Raw genomic sequence first — 17,081 nt, 5'->3', positions numbered from 1 at the left:
GAGTTATTTCTAGGTTCCCTATTTTATTGATTCATTTGTCTGTCTTCACACCAGTACCACACTGTTCTGGTTACTGTAGCTTTATGATATGTTTTAAAATCAGAAAGTATGAGTCCTCAAACTTTGTTCTTCTTTTTCAAAGTTGTTTTGTCTATTTGAATTTCCTAGAGATTCCATATGAATTTTAGGATGATTTCTTTCTATTGCTTTTTTTTTAAGGGTGGGAGGGGCATAGAGAGAGAGAGAAAGAGAAAATCCTAAGCAGGCTTTAAGTACGGCACAGAGCTTGACGTGGGCCTCAGTCCCATGACCATGAGATCAAGATCTGAACTGAGATCAAGAGTTGGATGCTTAAATGATCGAGTCACCCAGGCTCCCCATTTTTCTTTATACTCATGAGGAAATAAAGGTATCTTAGGGATTTTGATAGGAATTACATTTAATCTAAAGATTATTTTATGCAGTATGTACTTTTTAATAATATTAAGTCTTCCAATACATGACATGGGCTGCCTTTCCATTTATTTATGGAAATAAATAATTATTAAATAATTATTATTTAATTTTTTTCAGTAATGTCGCATAGATTACAACATACAAGTCTTTCATGTCCTTAATTAGATTTATTCCTAAGTATTTTATTCTTTTTGATGCTATTATAAATGGAATAATTTTTTTCATTTCCTTTCCTCCCATGTCTGCCTGAAATACTGTAGCCCTGCTTGCTGCTCCCCTCAGTTTTGAGTAGCTTATCTTGAACTGGTCCCCTAAAAACTCTGAGGTAGCCAAGACAGAAACCAGTTAATAGAGTAGCCTTCAGACAATCCAGAATGTTGGGTACATTGTCCACTCTCTCTCTCCCCCCCCCCACCCTCAGTCTTGAAGGAGGTTACATGGGGTTTCCTCCTAATGTCTCCACAATGTGCTGTGTAAGGGTAAGGGCACTAATGAGTGTACCAAGTGCTGGGAATTATCCTACCCCTTTTGGTGGAATGTTTTCTTGGTTTTATAATAGCCTGGGTGCTGCAGTTTCTCAGCTGGTCTCTAGACTCCTACAGAGGTGTTCTGGCCCATATATTTTTGTTAATATAGTGGAAGAAGGTGGGTCTGTAGCTTCCTCGTCTGTATATATATATTATAAGCCTGGAATGGATTCTCTAGTCTCATGATTACCACATATTGCTTCTTGAGTTTTCATCTTCTTGCACCAAATTATTCTCTTACCACTCGTTTTTCCATTTCTAGCTATCTTCTGGCCTCTATTATATTTCTTCACATTCAAAAGTAACCTTTTTTTAAAACCTCTTTTCCTGCCCACTCCAACTCCCACTTTTAACCTAGAAAAGCTCAAAGCCAAAATAGGTGATACAATAAAAAGAAATCTTTCTTTATTGTTTTTTTAGTTACTCAATATTATTGCTACTATTATACCTTCTAAATCTCACAGTTTGTAATAATTCATTCTCTGAAATATTTAACTTTAACATCATATATATTATATGTCTGCCTACTCTGTATGTGTGTGTATATGTGTGCATATATATATAAATACACTATATGTACTGTGACATATATATGCATATAACATATACACATATATATATATATATGACAGTATATTACTAAATTCTGATATCCTTTTTGCAAAAGTGCCATCTAGATGAATAGAATGAACATAACTAAAAACATTCTCCCATGAATTCCCATGAGGGTTTATTTTATATGTATGCAATAATGATTACACAATAAGGGTCTTTCGTGACAGATGATTGTGAAGATGGCTGTAACAAGCAAAATGAACCATCAATATGTTGGATAGTATATATACACAAGTAAAGACTCCTTTTTTCTTCCGACTTCTCTTTAAGCTAAGGAAACACTCTGAACGGAACATTCAAATGAATTATTTTTCACATGGCCATTGTGGATTCCTAATAGTCACAATCATGTTTTGTAACTTTATTTAAGATTTTACTTATTTATGTGAAAGAGAGAGTCCATGAGCATAGGGAGGAGATGAACAAACAGACTCCCCACTGAGGGGAAGCCCTACACTCCTGGCTCCATCCCAGGACTGTAGGATCCTGACCTGAGCAGAAGGCTGAGGCACCCAGGCATACTGGTGCTGCATAACTTTAAATTAAACTTTATTAAACTAAAAGCATCTATTTAAATCCCCTGATTAACAGACTTCTGTTAATTCTATTGATCTTCCTCAAATGTCCCCACACTTTTTACTTGCTACATGAGTGTTTCTTTATTTGTGGTTCATGAACCACCCCAGTTACCTGGGATGGGTTTTGTTTTGTTTTGTTTTTAACACAACCCCCATATCAGACTAACTTTATCTTAGGAAGAGAAGAGTATGTGTGACAAGATTCTACATTATTAAAAAGTTTCCAGGTGTTCCTTATATAGATACTAAAATTCAGGAATGATTGTTCTATATAGATAAGCCAGTATCCCCTTCCATAATCCTGGCAGATTATGTTTACTCTAAAAATTTAGGTGAAGTATGTGACAAAACCAAATATCACAGCACAAATAAAGTGACTCTTAGTTTACCAAATAGTCAGATAATTAAAGAACATTGGCACTGAGTCACTGAAGAGTGCATATAATGGTATTATCAACCTAAGCTAGTTTTAATGACCCAGTATATCATACTCAAAACTCAGAATTTGGGGGAAAGGTGAAACATCCACCTTCTAAATAATGGTGGATAAGCATTGGTGCATCACTCTAACAATCAAACTCTCACAAGAAAATGAAAAGAAATATTTAGAAGTTTTAAAATTCAGAATATTATCATCAACAATGCTGGATATATATTTATAATATATGGACACGTATTGCTCATATGTTTCTAAAAATAGCAACCTCTTTTGTTTTTCCTCACCATCAGCTTAAGGGTGCATAGGTATAAATGTAATGGGGCACATGGGTGGCTCACTGGGTTAGGCATAGGCCTTCCACTCAGGTCATGATCTTGGGGTCCTGGGATTGAAACTCCCCTCTCCCGTCATGCTCCCTGTTTAAAGGGGAGCCTTCTTCTCCTTCTCCCTCTGCCACTCTCCCTGCTTGTACTCACACACACTCTCTCTCTCTCTGGATAAATAAAATTTTTAAAAATTACAAATGTCATATTTTTCCTTTTGGGTCATTCAACTCCCACACATGCTTACTCTACATAATTATCAGTAATATTTAAGGAATAATTGTGTGTGGCTAAAGCAGAAACAGAATGAAAACTTTCTGCTGTGAAAAAGCATTTGACAAAATCCAGCATCTGTTCCTGATTAAAACGCTTCAAAGTGTAGGGATAGAGGGAACATTCCTGAACTTCATAAAAATCTATCTATGAAAGACCCACAGCAAATATCATCCTCAATGGGAAAAAGCTTGCAGCCTTCCCGTTGAGATCAGGAACATGAACAAGGATGCCCACTCGCACTACTCTTGTTCAACATAGTATTAGAAGTCCTAGCAATAGCAATCAGACTACAAAGAAAAATAAAATGTATCCAAATTGACAATGAAGAAGTCAAACTCTCTCTCTTTGCAGATGACATGATTCTTTATATGGAAAACCCAAAAGACTCCACCCCAAAACTACTAGAACTCATACAGCAATTCAGTAACGTGGCAGGATACAAAGTCAATGTACATAAATCAGTGGCTTTCTTATACACTAACAATGAAAATACAGAAAGGGAAATTAGAGAATTGATTCCATTTACTATAGCACCAAGAACCATAACATGCTTGGGAATAAACCTAACCAAAGAGGTAAAGGAACTGTACTTGAGGAACTACAGAACACTCATGAAAGAAACTGAAGAAGACACAAAAAGATGGAAGACCATTCCATGTTCTTGGATCGGAAGAATAAACATTGTTAAAATGTCTATACTGCCTAGAGCAATATATACTTTTAATGTCATTCCGATCAAAATTCCACTGGTATTTTTCAAAGAGCTGGAGCAAATAATCCTAAAATTTGTATGGAATCAGAAGAGACCCCAAATCGCTAAGGAAATGTTGAAAAACAAAAATAAAACTGGGGACATCACGTTACCTGATTTCAAGCTTTACTACAAAGCTGTGATCACCAAGACAGCATGGTACTGGCATAAAAACAAACAAACAAACAAACAAACAAAAAAAAAAAAACCAGACACATAGACCAGTGGAACAGAGAGGAGAGCCCAGATATGGACCCTCAACTTTATGGTCAATTAATCTTCGACAAAACAGGAAAAAATATACAGTGGAAAAAAGACAGTCTCTTCAATAAATGGTGCTGGGAAAACTGGACAGCTATATGTAGAAGAATGAAACTCGACCATCCTCTTACACCGTACACAAGGATATACTCAAAATGGATAAAAGACCTCAATGTGAGACAGGAATCCATCAGACTCCTAGAGGAGAACATAGGCAGTAACCTCTTCGATATCAGCCACGGCAACTTCTTTCAAGATATGTCTCCAAAGGCAAAGGAAACAAAAGCGAAGATGAACTTTTGGGACTTCATCAGTATCAGAAGCTTCTGCACAGCAAAGGAAACAGTCAAGAAAACAAAGAGGCAACCCACGGAATGGGAGAAGATATTTGCAAATGACAGTACAGACAAAAGGTTGATATCCAGGATCTATAAAGAACTCCTGAAACTCAACAAACACAAAACAGACAATCATATAAAAAAAAAAATGGGCAGAAGATATGAACAGACACTTCTCCAATGAAAACATACAAATGGCTATCAGACACATGAAAAAATGTTCATCATCATTAGCCATCAGGGAGATTCGAATTAAAACCACGGTGAGATACCACCTTACACCACTTAGAATGGCCAAAATTAGCAAGACAGGAAACAACATGTTTTGGAGAGGATGTGGAGAAATGGAAACCCTCTTAAACTATTGGTGGAAATGCAAGTTGGTGCAGCCACTTTGGAAAACAGTGTAGAGATTCCTCAAGAAACTAAAAATAGAGCTTCCCTATGACCCTGAAATTGCATTACTGGGTATTTACCCCAAAGATACAGATGTAGTGAAAAGAAGGGCCATCTGTACCCCAATGTTTATAGCAGCAATGGCCACAGTCGCCAAACTGTGGAAAGAACCAAGATGCCCTTCAACAGACAAATGGATAAGGAAGATGTGGTCTGATGGAGTATTATGCCTCCATCAGAAAGGATGAACACCTAACTTTTGTAACAACATGGACAGGACTGGAAGAGATTTTGCTGAGTGAAATAAGTCAAGCAGAGAGAGTAAATTATCATACGGTTTCACTTATTTGTGGAGCATAACAAATAGCATGGAGAACAAGGGAGATGGAGAGGAGAAGGGAGTTGGTGGAAATTGGAGGGGGAGGTGAACCATGAGAGACTATGGACTCTGAAAAACAATCTGAGGGTTTTGAAGGGGTAGGGGTGGGAGGATGGGGGAACCAGCTGGTGGGTATTAGAGAGGGCATGGATTTCATGGAGCACTGGGTGTGGTGCAAAAATAATGAATACTGTTATGCTGAAAAAATAAAAATATATATTAAAATAAATAAAGAAAGAAAAAAAGAAAGAAAAAAGAAAACTTTCTGCTGTGAACAGACACTTCCTGCCTTCTGGGGAGTCAAAACCAGGAGACTGATTTCACTATCCAGTGATTTTGAGCATTTGATACAGTTCTGCCCTGATTACATTAAGTGACTTTGAGGAAACTCCTGGTTTTCTCTCTTCTCATTTGTAAAGTGGGAATGTCAGATTTGGTGACATCCAAGGTCCTATACCCAAAAATTCTTGAAAGAGGAAATTCCACAGACTTAAGTGCTCCACTTTCTATAATTCTGGCAGATTTCAATTTCTTTTTTACTTACATCAAAACTTTGTTATACTCACAAGTGCCTTTAGAACTAAGCTAAGAGTGGTTTATAGATACTTTTTTAAAAAATTATCTTACAAGTGGCCATTTCCACATTTAGATGCCCTTTTCCATAGTTTGCAACTTTATTTGGAACACAAATATTTCAGGAAGTATTTAGAGCTTTTAAAAGGCATTCTGCCACTTTTTGCATAAATGTTTATTTTTTGCAACATTGAATTAATTATTTCTCTTGATTACTGAGTCTTTTTGGAGAGTCCCTTCAATGTGCATCCTAAATGAATGTCTCATTTGCCTCATCCTGGTTCTGACCTCGAGAAAGATACTCAAAAGGAATGGTTAGAAAGATAACGACAAAATTTTGTCCGAATTTTTTCATACAGACCAGGTTATTAAGCAAGGTAGATATTACGTATCTAAGTATATTGGACACCCAGTAAGTGGATTGTCTCACTAATTTACAGAGAAAACCCACAGCTAAAAGTGTGGGTGGGAGGGGATACAAGAGAGACAACAAAGCATTTCAGACTGGGCACTTCCTTTTGCTGATCTTGATTCACAGAACTTGGAGTCTGCCCTTACACACAAGTTCAGGGCCATATGCCCCTGTTTGCAATGGATGGACAAGTGGTATATGCTGACTTAAACCTATCCAGGGGTTCTTGCCTTACAAGTTCATCACCCCCATCACTTCCTCAAGGTAGGTACCTTTAATTTTCCTTTTGGCCTTTGTTTTATCTTCCAGAGTTTCTTCTTGGATTTAGGATTTTAAATCACTGCTCTGAGGATGAGCAGCAGTCCTATATTTATGTTATGGTGGTGCAGCATAGTTTGTCTGTAGGTAACAGTAACTGTGAAGAAAAGCACAGACCTTAGAGATATCATTTTTTATCAAGATATTAGTGTGGGGGCATGTGGGTGGCTCAGTCAGTTAAGTGTCTGCCTTCAGCTCCTGTCATGATCTTAAGGTCCTGGGATCGAACCCACCATCAAGGAGGCTGCTCAGTGAGGAACCTGCTTCTTCCAGTCCCCCTGCTTGTGCTCACTCACCCTCTCTGTCAAATAAATACAAAAATAAATCTTTTTTTTTTTTTTTAAAGACACTAGTGTGAACATAGAACATCACTTCTATTACTGAGCTTTAAAAACCAGGAAGAAATATTTTACACGTATAAACAAAGTAATATTTTTACAGACACATTACTACCTTGCTGTAATGGCAGTCTATATTATTCCAAATCCCTTCACAAAATACTAAGATTAAGTTCTAATGAATTCACTTCTATAGTATTTTTTCACAATGTAAAGTACAAGCTTAATGATTAACATCCTTCCTTCTCCAAAGAGAAGGGGGAGAAATTTTCTGGAAGAAAATCATATTCAAGATCAAAGACTTCAATATAATTACAATGTGATAGTTTCTGACTTTGAAACTTGATACTGGAAAAGTATTACAGTTTAGGGATGCCTGGGTGGCTCAGTCAGTTAAGCCACTGCCTTCGGCTTAGGTCATGATTCCACGGTCCTGGGATCAAGTCCTGCCATCAAGCTCCTTGCTTGGCAGGAAGCCTGCTTCTCCCTCTGCCTGCTCTGCCTGCCACTTCCACCGCTTGTGTGCTCACTCTCACTCTCTCTCTCTCTGACAGATCAATAAACAAAATCTTAAAAAAAAAAAAAAGTATTACAGTTTAGAAGGAGATAAGCCATGAGACACTAGAGAATATCATTAATGAACGAACTTATTTGATACTTGTTGAAATCAGCACTTTTCTGTGGCAGGGGAATAAAATGGGGAAGTGTAATGTGAAGTAATAGGTGAGGGATGCCATGATCTGGACATGGGTGAAAAAAGACTAGGAACTAGGCTGAAAATACATATGAAATTATCATGAATTTCTGAAATCTAACCAAATGTAATATTGGGATTTTTATCTAACCTGATATTCATTTCATGTTGTGCTAAGCATGTGGGCTATATCCTTTTAGGATGATTTGGTATAGGCTTGCAACTATTAAATTATCAATGTTCTAAATTGGGAAAAAAGGCTTAGGGATTACTAAATAAGTTTCACTATACTGTCCATATAGTGGTTAAGGGAAATTGAACGATTTTGATAACTACAATTGGGATTTGGTTTATCCACAGTTATTTTTTTATGGGACAGAGTAGGAGTTCTTTTACCCTATTTAGATCTAGCAAAAATGGAGAGAAAGGAAGATCGTGTTGAAAGGGAATGTCAGAAAAAAAGGAAGAGAAAAGAGGCAGGGAGATTTTCTTCAAAAGCTATTCTATAACCCCAAATCAGTGGTCCAGAAAATTTGTCTAGTCTGATTATATTTTTATCCTACAAAATATCATCCTGAAAGCTAACCTAAAAAAGTAGAAAAAACAAAATGTGTCATTAAAAACCATTGACCTGATACTACATTTGTTATGAAACCACTACTGAGCTTCTTGGCCAAACTTTTCAGGCTGTGGTTACTGTAAAATAGTGAGCACAAACAAAGGAGTCAGTAAAACCAGACAGAGATGTGATCATTGACCTATTTTGTCACAGCCAAGGCGTTTGGTCCCTTAGAAAAATATGCAAGGTGATGGCAAAATTCCTCTAGAGGTTATTCATTCATTCGAAAATAAGCACCTCCTATGTGCCAGGCATGCTATTGGTGCTGAGACTAAGCAGTAAACAAAACAGAGAAAAATATTTTCCTTTATTACATTTATATTATACTACTATAAACACAGATAAACAAAGAACTAAGTATATGTAAAAAGTTCATATGATATTAAGTGCAACTGAGGAAAATAAAAAAATGGAAGTGGAATTCAGTTTTGGGGGAGGGGACTGTATCAAGTGGAATATTTACAGAAGGTGATGGCGAGATGACACTGGAGTCAAGACCTGAAAGAATTGTGGGATAAATATTTTTATTAGAAAATTACTCTCGTGATTTTTCCCTATAAATCCAAAACTTAAAAGATGTCTTGAACCAGGATGCCTGGGTGGCTCCATTGGTTAAACATCTGCCTTTGGCTCAGGTCATGATCCCAGTGTCCTGAGATCAAGCTACCCCATCAGGAAGCCCGCTTCTCCCTCTGCCTGCCGCTCCCCTTGTTTGTGCTCTCTTTCTGTCAAGTAAACAAATAAAATCTTTTTTAAAATTAAATAAATAAGATGTTGAGAACCAAAATATGTTGATAAAGTTATGATTAATTTAGGCTTCCATTTCATTAATTAATACAATCACAATTTCTGATGAACATGAGATATACAATATATTACAAAAGATATGATTACAGAGAAATACAAATGTGTTTCATATTTTGTTAGAATATGCAATGTCGTAGACATAAGTTTGTGCTATGTTACATTCATTGAAATACTGAAAATAATATGCAGCTTCACAAAACACTCTTCCTTAATGTCATGCATCTGACTCAAGTTGGAAATAATTATTTTAGATAACAATAAAGTAGAGGAATCCATGTCTAAGAACAGAATTGTAGTATATCACCGGAACCTAAAATCGTGCTTAACACAAAATAGAGCCTCAGTAGAGCTCTTTCTAAAATACCTTGACCGGATGAAGGCCATCCTTTCTAAACAAAGTCCTTTGACTTACTCCCTACAATAGAGTATGTCCTTCATTTTCACACCAGCGCTTGACAATTTTCAAGCCTTTTCCACATCTATCCCACCTGATTATCACAGTGATCATTTGTCCATAAGACAAGCATAAATATTTCTGTTTTATCAATGAACAAAGCCTCAGCTGGATCTGACTGAGAATCCACCTCCTGGGACCCTAATATGTCTGATAAATGTTCTTCCCTGCTCCCAGCTCCCAACCTGAATCTGCCTATATGTGATCCCAAACGCCCTTGCTTTTTATACCAGATGTTCTCAACTGGGTTAACTGAGTGTATTTTCTTAACTTCTCAGACATCTGTCAAGGTTCATCTTGGCATCCGTTTGCTCTGAAACTTGGTTGTACTGCCATTATTGTTCTTACTTTGACTGTGATTGGTTTGAGTGTTTCAGGTAAGTGATTCAAGATCATTTGCTTCAGAATACTTATATTATTTCTATCACAAATACTAGAGTATCAACATCATTTGGCCACCTCAGACTTAGTGAAAGACTAGTAAATAAAAACAATTACAAAACAACGTTTTACACAATGCTCGGCCCCAACCTCCTCTGCAAACTTTCGCCTTTCACATTTCTCTTCCTAATTGTTCTGATCATCTTCATGGGGTATTTCAGATGTGCTCCCAGAACCTGTAAATGATCACAATTGTAATAAAAACATGACAATGGCAAAGAGAAATAAAAATTTCCCCTATTTACAATTTTTTAAGTGTTACTAAATTCCAGAATGCACTAGGCGATCTCTCCCATGGGGTAGGCATGATTATATTCATTTTGAAGATAAAAAAGCTTGGTCAGGAGTCTAAACAACTTAAGAGTAGATAGCAGGTAAGTCAGTGTCTGTGTGAGTTCACTGTTCCATGTGTTTTCTTGTTTTTTTGTTTGTTTGTGTATGTATGCTGTGTTCTAACACATATGTTGTGTTCTAGACCCTTTGCTACGACATTACTATTGCTTTATCTTGCTTTATCAGCCTTGCTGAGATAATACAGTCTCCTAACGTGATCAATATAACATATCCATTTCACCACATTCAGTATTTAATCTTCTTAATGGTTTCTCCTTACTTATTAGTGATACTCTTAAGACGAAACTCATCAATAGAGGAAAGCCAAGTGGATGTTCAAGAGAACAAGAATGAAACAAAAGGTAATTTGGTAGCTTGAACTTCCTAAAAATAATAGCCCATATTTGACAGATACCAAACCTTACATTAAGGTGGCATTATTTTTCTCATTTTATGTTTGACAAAACTGAGAAAAGGAAAGGATAAGTAAATTGTTTAGTCACCTAGTAAGAGGTGACAACGGAAATTACACCTGTGGCCAGACATCAAAGTCTCTGATCTTAATCACCGGCTCATGCCCCCTCATGAGAAGTTGCTGCTAGAATATTCAATAATTAATAGTCAAATAACACATTAAAAAGTAAACTATGGGCTCACATAAAATATTTGATGATCTTAATGAGCATGTCAAAAAGTTAACTATTGTCCTTTTTGGCCTGAAGTTAGCAAATAGATAATTTGGCAATAAGAAATTTTCCATAGAATTTTTCATTAATTTAGTGAAATCAATTATTATCTACCTTGCAGTTTGCATGTTGTTTAAAATAAACATTTTTTGGAAAACTACATATTGGAGTCAGACCTAGTGCTGAGTAGGAATTATTATTACAGGAAACTCAGGAATAGTTTTGACTTCTACCACCATCTGATTATGTGGACTTAAATTATTCTGTCAGTGCATTAAAAAGTAGGACGTGGCTGCTTAAATGACATTGATGGTCTTTCCCTATTCTAATATTCTATGATTCCACTGATGCTCAATATAACTGTAATTCCATTTATGCTCAATATAGTTCATGGTCGTGAATTTGCACTTCTTGATACCAGAATGAACAGTAAGTCTTAAAAACCTTAAATTATAATAAATTCATTTGTTGTTCTCACAGTGAGAATCAGAGACTTCTGTGCATTTACAATGACCTGTACATGTATGATTAGTCGTGGTGGGTGGAGACAGGATAGAAATATAACACTTACTTATTTCTTCTTTCTGTTTACCTCAGAGAAATCAAACCTGTTAAAGTGCCCAGGAGAATGGCATCTACTCCAAGAAAAATGCTTGTTTCTTTCCCGTGCTCCCAACACTTGGAATGACAGTCTGATTGATTGTTCCACAAAAGAATCCAGTTTGCTGCTTATTCAAGATCAGGAAGAATTGGTAAATAATTAAATAAGATACCTTAGTAAAACTCAGCACTTTTTTCTAACCATACCAAGATCTTCTGACTTTAGCCCAAATGTTCTATGCAGATAGAAGTAGCAAATTTGACTTCAAGAAGCTCACAGTCTGAGAGACTATGCACAGGTGTAAGCAAATAATTGAATATTATTTGATGCATACAACAATAAGAGTATAAATGTAGACATAATAATATCACAAAGAAAGAATAATTAACTCTGATGGGGAGTTAGGAAAGATATAATAGACTAGGTACACTTGAACTCTGGTTTAGAGAACGAGTAGAAAAATGCGAACCATGAATAGCTAATGCCAATTCAATATTCAACCTTTTTTTTTTTCCATTTCATTGGTAGAAACTCATACAAAACTGGATAAATGAAAAGGGAATGCTATTTTGGATTGGATTAACATTATCAGAAAAGAAATGGAAGTGGATTAATGGCTCATTTTTAAATTCAAATGTGTGAGTATTAGACCAGCTAATTTGAATATTCACTGTACATCAGGTTTTATTTCACGATAGTAATACTGTTATGGAAGATCGAGTTTTGTGGTTTTAATTTAGTTTAGAAATTTTTAAGAGGTTCAGAATAGACTAAGATGAATGATGTTGAAGTTGGTTGGTTGAAAAGTTCCATATGTGAAAAGACATCATAGCAATATCTATTTTAATCTGCAAAAGGGTTTTAGTGGAGACAAGAAACAGACTAACTTTTTTGGGAGAGGCACATGAAATTAAACATCTCTAGCTAGTGGCTTTTAGCATGCAAAAATTTTTAAGTAGTGTTTTTCAAGTTGTGGGACAACATGCTTTGGTTGGTCACAATCAGCCGTGGAACAGTGAATATAAGAGGGAAAAAAAAAGTAAATATCAGAGTGCAGATCCCAGACACACCAAAAGCTTACTGATTAACACATATTCTATATGCTATATATATTCTATATTGTATTCTTACAACAATATAGAAAAAATAAAATGTTATTTAAAAATCATAAGAACAGAAACGACTTTTACAGTAGTGTATTCTATTTATCCAAAAAGAAAAGCATAAATGTGAAAAATGTATTCTATTTATCCAAAAAGAAATGCATAAAAGTGTGTAGTCCAAACCCATGTTTGAGGGTCAGCTGTGTATTTTAACTAGTGGTGTAAAGGAGACAGTTATTTGAGGAAATGGGATTAATATGGCTTGATTAATGGGATTAATATGGCTTGATTAATCTGAATTGATGCTGCACAGGTAAATTACATATTTTAACAGAATTCATGGTTAATTGTACAACAAGGGAAGAGTATTTTTTTTTTCATCAGAAGCAAAAACATGTAGGAATTCAATAATGTTTCTGTAAAGAACTTTTTGATAGGGCACCTGGGTGGCTCAGTGGGTTAAGGCTTCTGCCTTCGGCTCAGGGTCCTGGGATTTAGTCCTGTGTCAGGTTCTCTGCTCAGCAGGGAGCCTGTTTCCTTTTCTCTCTCTCTCTGCCTGCCTTTCTGCCTAATCTCTCTCTCTGTCAAATAAATAAATAAAATCTTAAAAAAAACTTTTTGATAAATTTTTCAGAAGAGATATTATGTCACATTTTTTAGTCTTTGATTCAATCAAATTTGCATAAATTATAGTTAAAATTTTTTACCATTCAAAAAACATGAGGAATATGAGGAAAAAACATGAAATTTAAAACACAGGAGCATGTTCAAGTTTATCAAAGCTGTAGTGGAAAGTGTTAAACATTGAAAAAAAGCTGGCTTCATTAGATCATTTTTACATTGTTTGACCCATGTTCTAAACTATTGTTTCAAATATGATTCTTTAAAATATTACTTTAAAGTAAGTGTTCTGGGAGGTGCAGTAGGCTAAGCGTCTGACTCCTGGTTTCGGCTCAGGTCATGATCCCAGGGTCACGGGACAGACCCTCATGTTGGGTTCTGTGCTCAGCAGAGTCTGCGTGGAATTCTCTCTCCCTCTGTCTCTCCCCCTTGTGCTCTCTCACTCTTTCTAAAATAAATAAATCTAAAATAAATAAATAATAAATAAATAAAGTGTCCTGAAAAGGTAAGCATACTCATTTTGTTAAATAAAATCTATCCTCACACCACATGTACACCACAAACACACACAGCAAAACACGCCAAAAACAACACCCACATACACCAAACACACATCACACATATACCAACACACACCACACACACCACACACAAAACATACTCACTACACATATACAACACATATATACACCACATGTATTCTACACATATACCACACACACACAGAGCACAGAAACACACATAAAAATCTGTCCTCATATTTTTATATGCTTTCTGGGTATTATATCCTATACTTTACATATAAATGAAATTTTGATACTGACTTACTTTTAATTTTTAAGACATACAGTAAAAGTTAATTTTGGTTGATTCAATTTAACATATGTGTACTTATTTTACTGAGGTTCATAATGAAATTGGAAAACATACTGAAGTGTCTCTGAGCAGAAATATAGGTAAAGTGGATGAATTAAATTCAGCTGAACATTCCATTTTACTCTGGAATAAAAATGATGCTTTGAGTAAGATGGTGGTGATCAGATAAATGTAGAAGGTATCGGGTTATAGTAGAAAAGGCATCAGATTCTGCCTTCATTTTTAACTGTCAGCCTGGCTTGCTGGTACAGAGAAAAATAGAGAGTGATGATAATTTTTCTCACAGGACTGTTTAGGGATTAAATGAGATAAGGTTAGAGAACCAATCTGAGATCTGGTCAAAGAAAGCTTGGGAAGCCATTAATAGCCTTTTGGAAAGACAGTCATTGGCCTGTCCATCTGAGCATTAAAAAATATATCTTGAAAGCTGAAGAAGGGATCAAAAAGATAGAAGAAATAAAACATGGTGGACTTCGGCAATAGCCCCGTTGAGAGAAGTTCATAATTTGACAAAAGTGTCAGACACTAGGGAAGAATCAGATTGGCCACTGAGGACCAAGGAACTGCATGAAGAAATGCAATGAAGTAACAAAGAAAAGCTGTGACAGAACCCTGTCCACAGCCACCACTCCACTCGGTTTGAAACACATACGTGAGTCTTGAACTCACCCCATTCCTGGCACCTGACCCTAATGCTGCCTATTCCACTCTCACCCTCACCAGCAGTGAACCCCAAACCTCCTGTTTGTTGGAACTAATGGCATGTTGAAGCACACACCCTCCAACTTCTGTCTGGAATGGGAAAAAAAGGAAACTTCTGACCACATGCCACACAAAGAAAGCGTCTTTTCCTAGCTGCGTCCATCTGTAGACCCTGTATGTTCCTCACTCACTGCATACTTAATACATTTACTTTACATTTACATTTACTTTTAAGCATTGTCATACTTTCACATGTGCCATCTCAAATATTAGTGGTTATGTCCTGTATATTTAAGAAAATTGAAGTTCAGTAATGAAATTTCACATGATATGTTAATGATAGAATAAGGATAAGAAGAGAATCCCAGTTTCCAAAGCTTGTCTTCTTTGTATATGTTATTATGAAGCTTCTTGTTAGAGGAGATGCTTTTCCAGTGAAGATGAACTTGCAAGTTCCAAAGATAGGTAGAGCTTTAAATTAAAGGATTATTTCAGGGTTCCTTGGTGGCTCAGATCTCAGGGTCATGGAATTGAGCCCCATGTCCAGCCCAGAGTTGAGTCCCACATCAGGCTCCACACTCAGCATGGAGTCTGCTTGGGAGTTTCTCTCCCTCTCCCTCTGCTCCTCCCCCTATTTGTGCTCTAAATAAATAAATAAATGAAATATTTTTTTGAAAAATTTTATACCATTATATTTGTGACTGTGTACTTATGCTATACTTAATAATTTAGCATCCCATTGTTGCCTGAAATTTACAGGAGACACTGGCTACATGAGGAGAATTGATTATGTGCGAAAATCCGAAACACTAAGGGAAGCTTTTCTTTTGCTCCACAGATTACAAATTACTGGTTCTACTCAAGAAAGCAGCTGTGTTTTCATCTCACAGACAGGAATTGTTTCTGACGACTGTGACACAGAAAATCGATGGATCTGCCAAAAAGAACTAAAACCTGTCAGAAATAAAGTATGTTCTGAGTCTTGACTATACATTCCCTCTCAATGTCTTTACTCTCCATTACATGTCTCTGCAATTTCAACTATATAGACAGCTAAACTGGCCTAATGTGTATTTAGTAATGCAAAGTGAACAAATACTCAGAATTCTAAAACTATTGTGGATCTTACAGAAGTTCATGTCTAATCTGCTCATTAAATGAATGAGGAAACAAATATATGGGGAAAACATGTATTACTTTTTAAAAAGATTTTATTTATTTATTTGACAGAAAGAAAGAGACCGCGATAGAGGAAACACAAGCAGGGGAAGAGGGAGAGAGAGAAGCAGGCTTCCTGCTGGGCAGAGAGCCAAATGCAGGGCTCCATCCCAGGACGCTGGGATCATGACCTGAGCCAAAGGCAGACACTCAACCGACTGAGCCACCCAGGTGTCCCAACATGTATCATTTTTAGGATACAGTGATTTTCTATGGAAAGAAGCCCAGAACAACTGAGAGAAATGGTTTCCAGTCCTGACATATATGTGTGTCCTTCATCAATTTCCTCTACGCCTTAGCTCACCTCTTGAATAGTTTTAGTAAAAGATTACTAAAGTCCTGTGACTATTTCATAGCCAATGATTTTTCATATCATTACACAACTGGATTGTGGCAGAACATTGACTTAAGTCCATTCTGTTGACTCTGATAGAATCTCATAACCAAAGAATCTCAGAAAGGGATCTACACTCTTCCAGCCCTTCCAATGTTCTTCACATTTTTTTTCTCATTACTTCTGTTTTCCATGTCTCCTTTCTATGGCTCACATTCATGCTGCAAGAAAGATGCAATTAAATTCTCCATTATTTAATGGAAAATAAGTGTTTTTTTTTTTCAATAAAAGGGAAATGTTTATTCAGATAAATTACATGAGTGTTAACTTTTTTTTAAAACATGCCACATCTTCTATGAAGATCAAATAAATAATAATACTGGAGACTTATAATAAAATTTCTGGAAAATAGATATACACTTACTCTAATCATTCAATGCCAATTTGAATTATATAAATTCTAGTACATACTATGATGACCAAAATAACATTTCACTTTCTGTTTTCCATAATGATTTATAATACTTGTTAATATACAATTTTGAATATGTCAAAAACCCAAAGTATAATTCATTTATGTAAGTTAGGAAAGAAATTACTTAGATTTTGAAG

General features: G+C 36.0%; 1 protein-coding gene across 4 annotated transcripts; it reads left to right on the top strand.

Annotated features, from left to right (window-relative positions):
- The first annotated feature begins 6,395 nt into the window (after nucleotides 1-6,395).
- Nucleotides 6,396-16,880, top strand: KLRB1 (killer cell lectin like receptor B1). Of its 4 annotated transcripts, XM_082738867.1 has the most exons (7): nucleotides 6,423-6,588; nucleotides 9,833-9,931; nucleotides 10,616-10,690; nucleotides 11,612-11,766; nucleotides 12,144-12,253; nucleotides 15,756-15,885; nucleotides 16,152-16,880. In XM_082738867.1, the coding sequence occupies exons 1-7, from the start codon at nucleotides 6,489-6,491 to the stop codon at nucleotides 16,263-16,265; spliced, it is 783 nt and encodes a 260-aa protein (XP_082594993.1). In that variant the 5' UTR covers nucleotides 6,423-6,488; the 3' UTR covers nucleotides 16,266-16,880. The 4 variants fall into 4 exon arrangements, with proteins under 4 accessions (XP_082594995.1, XP_082594996.1, XP_082594993.1 ...); XM_082738869.1 differs by lacking the exon at nucleotides 9,833-9,931 and having other exon boundaries at nucleotides 6,396-6,588; XM_082738868.1 differs by lacking the exon at nucleotides 16,152-16,880 and having other exon boundaries at nucleotides 15,756-15,908.
- Nucleotides 16,881-17,081: the final 201 nt, after the last annotated feature.

Source organism: Mustela nivalis, assembly GCF_964662115.1.
Source record: "Mustela nivalis genome assembly, chromosome: 7".
In the NCBI taxonomy this organism is placed as follows: Eukaryota; Metazoa; Chordata; class Mammalia; order Carnivora; family Mustelidae; genus Mustela; species Mustela nivalis.
Note: the sequence above shows the minus strand (reverse complement) of the source record. Positions and strands in the feature narration are given on the sequence as shown.

Bases quoted from the DNA above. Each gene is read 5' to 3' on its own strand.
- KLRB1 (XM_082738867.1), top strand. From the start codon at position 6,489: ATGCCCCTGTTTGCAATGGATGGACAAGTGGTATATGCTGACTTAAAC. The intron at 6,589-9,832 runs GTAGGTACCTTT...TTAACTTCTCAG, and splicing joins ACCCCCATCACTTCCTCAAG to ACATCTGTCAAGGTTCATCT. The intron at 11,767-12,143 runs GTAAATAATTAA...TTTCATTGGTAG, and splicing joins TTCAAGATCAGGAAGAATTG to AAACTCATACAAAACTGGAT.